Here is a 5013-nt window from a genome sequence, read left to right as displayed (position 1 = left end):
ACAGCAAACACAACCAACAGCAGCAGGTGACAGCGAGTCAGGAGGTGTAGGAGCCTCGATGCTCCTCAGCTGAGCCTGCGCGGTCTCTGACGATGGAGCACCCATGGGAAGAGGCTCCAGGAGAAACAAACAGCAGTGAAAGTGCTGATGACCCAAGCCCCAGAAATCCCACCACCCTCAACTTGTCCTGAACCCCTTGGGCAAACCTTGGGTGAGAAGTGCTGCAGCTCTTGGTGCTGCTTTCCAAACCCCGTCCCGTGTCCCCCTTCCCCTGCTCAGCACCTGCCCCCGCAGCCGGGGCAGGGACACTCCCCTGCGGGGCAGAGGAGGCGGAGGACACGCTCCCGGATCTGCCTGGTCTTCACCCCATAGACAATGGGGTTGAGCATGGGCGGGACCACGACGTAGAGGTTGGCCAGGAGGATGTGGACACGACTGGGGATGTGGTGGCCGAAGCGATGCGTGAGAAAGGAGAAGAAGGCGGGCACGTAGAACATGAGGATCACGCAGAGGTGGGAGCCGCAGGTGCTCAGAGTTTTGAGCCGAGCCTCCGGGGACGGGAGCCGGAACACGGCGCGGAGGATGAGCACGTAGGACACGGCGATGAGCACGACGTCCAGCCCCGAGGAGAGCAGCGCCGTCGTCAGCCCGTACCACACGTTGGCTCTGATGTCGGCGCAGGCCAGGCGGGCGATGCCCATGTGCTCGCAGTAGGTGTGGGGCATCACGTTGTGCCCGCAGTAGGGCAGCCGCTTCAGCAGGAAGATGGGCGGGAACATGATGCAGAAGCCCCGGACGACGGCGGTCAGGGCGATCTTCCCGATCACCGAGGGCGTCAGGATGGATGAGTAGCGCAGCGGGTCACACACGGCCACGTAGCGGTCGAAGGCCATGGCCAGCAGCACAGAGGATTCCACGATGAAGCTGAAATGGGTGAAGAACATCTGTGTGATGCAGGCATCAAAGGAAATCTCCCTGGCGCTGAACCAGAAGATGGCCAGCATTTTGGGCACCGTGGTGGTGGACAGCATGAGGTCAGAGACGGCCAGCATGGCGAGGAACAGGTACATGGGCTCGTGGAGGCGCCGGTCCGTGCTGATCACGAAGAGAAGGACTGAGTTGCTGAACACTGCAGTGAGGTACATCAGGCAGAAGGGGACGGAGATCCAGATGTGGGACTCCTCCATGCCTGGGATGCCCGTCAGGACGAAGGTGATGGGGTCGAAGCTGCTGTCGTTGAGCTCATACATGGCGCTTCGGTCCTCGGTGTCAGCCTGGCTCGGCTCTGCGCAGGAAAGAGATGGGATAAACAGTGCCTGCTGAGCCTGGATTTGCCTACAACCCCCTACAGATGTTACAAATCAGGGCACAAGGCACCTGCCTTCCACCCTGAGGGGTTCCCTCACTGTGCTTTGCTGTATGAAGCACCTTGTTTGTTCTATCAGTGCTACAAACTGTGTCTGTAAGGAAAACATCTTCTCTGTGCCTCCATCGCCGCCACAAACCAGGTCAGGCCCTTTCCTAGCTCAGCTTTATCCACTGTCCCACAAAGACTGCAAAAGTCATAAAAATAGTCATAAAAGTCACCGTCAGCCTTGTCACGATCGGTGGCTGCACCTGTGAGCGCAGAGCCGTGTCTGTGGTGGGACTGGGTGTTCCTCCAGGGAGGTGAAACGACAGTTCCTCACCCTGCTCAGGTCAGTGACTGAATCTCCAAGAGCTCTTTGCACAAACCACAAATACAGGGATGAATCCTGCCACAGTGCCAACACTGAGAAGTGTCTGCAATGTGACTTACACCCAACAGCACCTCTGAGGGCTGTGGCCATCCCTGACACTTCTCTCTCGGAGACCCTTTAGGCACTGGAAGAGACTCTGAAGTCTCCCTGGAGCCTTCCCTTCTCCAGGCTGAACACTCCCAGCTCTCTGGAGCCTGGCTCCAGAGCAGAGGGGCTCCAGCCCTTTCTTTTCCTGCCTTTTCCTTCCTTCCTTTTCTGCTCCTTCATAAAGAGGGGCAAAGACATGGTGGGCTGCACAGAGTGATCCTTGGACAAAGAAATGCTGGCCCAAAGCAGAAACACTCCAGAGATCTGCCCCGACGTCAGCCCGTGGCACCTCCCAGCCTCTGAACTCAGTGTCACAGTTCCTGAAGTGCCGGGGCAGCCTGAGCTCGGAGCTGGATGTTTGGAGCTGGGAACATCATCCCTGAGCTCGGAGCTGGATGTTTGGAGCTGGGAACATCACCCCTGAGCTCGGAGCTGGATGTTTGGAGCTGGGAACATCATCCCTGAGCTGGGAGCGCCCTCCCATAACTGATCAGCCTGCGGGTATTTTTGCGCATTTGAATAATGCAAACGAGCCAAGCTGCGGCTCCTCCGCGGAGGCTTTACCGTGAGAAGGGCTCTGAGGAGAAGGAGCACCACGGGACTGATGGGTTTATGTGCTTTCCCCCATTTTAGCCCCCCAGCCCCCACGTAAGCTCCATCATATGCTAGAAAAACTCCAGGCCAGGGTTGGGATTGAAGGAAAACCAGATGGATTCGGACCGAAGCTAAACCTTCCCTGTTTGCAGCCTGGTTTACTTTCATTGCAAACGGCAGATACCCAAGTCAGACGTGTTTGCATTTCTAAGCACTTCCATTAAGGAGGATTCTCGGCCTCCCTGAACCCAAAGTCCACTGAAAACATTGCTCGGTACAGAAAAGACCTTCAGCTCAACGCAAATATTTATCCAGTCTTCTCTTCCACTTGCAAGCCCACGTCACCCAGGTGAATCGAGCCGGGCTGGGTCTAGAACTGGGGATTAAATCCGCCTGGGGACGTTCCCAGGCCAGCCGGTGAGATTCCGTGTGGGCTGCAAAGCGCCTTCCCCCTCCACTTCCCAGTTTATGGAAATCTATTCCTCTCACACGCCGCTTCTCTTCCCTTCGGTCTTTTCAAACAGAATCACTGCCCCAGATCCCAGCGTTTGACATTAAATGACTCACCAGGAGGACCAGCCCCAGTGTGGGGAGAGGAAGCACAGCCCGGGCGCTGCAGAGCTCGGGGACCCAAATCCCCGCGGTGCTCCAGGGCGGGGGATGTCGGTCCTTCCCTCTCCCGGCTCTGGAGGGAGCATCAGCCCCTGCACCTGGGGAAGTTTAAATTGGCGAAGCATTAACCATTAACAGCAGTTAACACTCCCGGGTGAGGCATTTCCTGCTTTTCCAGCATTTGCATTGCAAGTGATTTTCCTCTCTCCCTCCCGGCCCTGAGGACCTGCGGGGGCTCAGCCCGGGCCCTCCCGGGAGCATCAGCATCGCGGATCTTGGGGAGTCTTTCGTCTGCAACGGGGGAAAATTGCCTCGATCCACTGCTGAAACCTCCCAAAACAACCCCCTCGTGCTGCCACAGGGGAGGGGATTCTCTGCCACCCGACCCGGCCCGTGGGCACTGAGCTGTAACCATGAGTATGACGTGAAGATCATTGATCAAATCAACAATCTACAAAATCATGGTTTGCAAGAAATTCTTGGCTGAGAGAGGGGTGAGGCCCTGGCCCAGGTTGCCCAGAGAAGCTGTGGCTGCCCCTGGATCCCTGGAAGTGTCCAAGGCCAGGTTGGACGGGGCTTGGAGCACCCTGGGCTGGTGGAAGGTGTCCCTGCCCATGGCAGGGGTGGAACAGAATGAGCTTTAAAGTCCCTTCCCACCCAAGTCATTCTGGCATTCCATGATTCTTTGATCGTAAATTGAGTTTAATTTGGTTCAAGCACTCACAGGTACATATGGAGACCCAGTTGTATTCACTTCCCAAGCTTTTCCCTTAAAAAACAACACCCCAAGTTACATCCTCTGTCACATATTTTAAAAAAAAACCCCACAGTTCAAAAGCCAAGGGTGACCTGGCCAGCCATAAATTGCATTTATTCTGGAATGGTTGGGCAATTATTTATTTCAGCTCTTCAAAACACTGTACTACCTAAAGTATTTCTAATCAAGTGCAAGAGTAAACTCATCGTACAGAGCAATGAGAATACCTTTCCCTGACATGGAAGATTATTTCATGTGAAACACTTGGGGTTTTTTCCCAGAAATCTGATGTGACAGATTATGCAATGAGGGAGGACACAACCACCTCTCGCTCCCTGGCAAAGCAACATCTCCTCCAGCCATTCCCTCTCCAGATTTGCTGTATTTCCCATTTCCTACACTACTGTGTCTCCAGGACAGGGCAGCAGCAGCAGGAGGAGGAATGTTCCCTCCCAGCCCGAGCTCTGACCTGCTCCATTGGCTGTGATGCTTCTCTGCACTCAGCTTCAGCCCCACTAACACTAAATTAATGTGATTTTCACCCAGTTCTTAATAGAACGGTTGTGTTTCTTCCTCAGCTGGAACCACAGAGTCTGCAGCAACAGGGGAATTCAAAGAGAAGGTACAAAATGGAGTTTTGTCCATGAACTGGTTCCTGATTAAACCCCAGTGATGTGGAGCAGGAGAGGGACAGAGGCACCCACGTGGTGGGGACAGAGACAAGGGGCTGTGCAGGGGGAGAGCTCACTGTGGCCCTGCACCCCAAAATCCTCAACCCCCTGAACCTGGGTACCATCATAAGGGTGGGGAGGCCCTGGCCCAGGTTGCCCAGAGAAGCTGTGGCTGCCCCTGGATCCCTGGAAGTGTCCCAGGCCAGGTTGGACGAGGCTTGGAGCAACCTGGGCTGGTGGAAGGTGTCCCTGCCCATGGCAGGGGGTGGAACAGGATAAGCTTTTAAGTCCCTTCCCACCCAAATCAGTCAGAGATTCCATGATTCTGTGACCCCTAAGATCATCAAGTCCAAAACTGTCAGAGAAGACAATTCTGAGCAGTGCCCTGCCCCCCCCAGCAACACTGACCCCAGCCCTGGCCCCTCCACCCCAGCCCTCCAGGGCCCTTTTCCCTGGGACACATCTCCCTCCTCCCCCAGAGGCAGGGAATGCCTCCCCATGGCTCCTGGGGTCAGACAGCAGCGGGAGAGGGAGGTCCTGGTCTTGCAGAAGG

At 55.8% G+C, this 5013-nt stretch overlaps 1 protein-coding gene across 1 annotated transcript; it reads right to left on the bottom strand.

Moving 5' to 3' along the window:
• Positions 1-275: 275 nt before the first annotated feature.
• LOC113995137 (olfactory receptor 52B2-like) lies at positions 276-1250 on the bottom strand. Its single transcript, XM_039387164.1, has one exon. It carries the CDS (start codon positions 1248-1250, stop codon positions 276-278), a length of 975 nt encoding a protein of 324 aa, XP_039243098.1.
• Positions 1251-5013: the final 3763 nt, after the last annotated feature.

This window comes from Pipra filicauda, unplaced genomic scaffold (assembly GCF_003945595.2).
Source record: "Pipra filicauda isolate LSUMZ 115617 unplaced genomic scaffold, ASM394559v2 scaffold537_size357629_pilon, whole genome shotgun sequence".
NCBI lineage: Eukaryota > Metazoa > Chordata > Aves > Passeriformes > Pipridae > Pipra > Pipra filicauda.
Note: the sequence above shows the minus strand (reverse complement) of the source record. Positions and strands in the feature narration are given on the sequence as shown.

Coding starts and splice junctions, on each gene's coding strand:
- LOC113995137 (XM_039387164.1), bottom strand. CDS start 1,250: ATGTATGAGCTCAACGACAGCAGCTTCGACCCCATCACCTTCGTCCTG.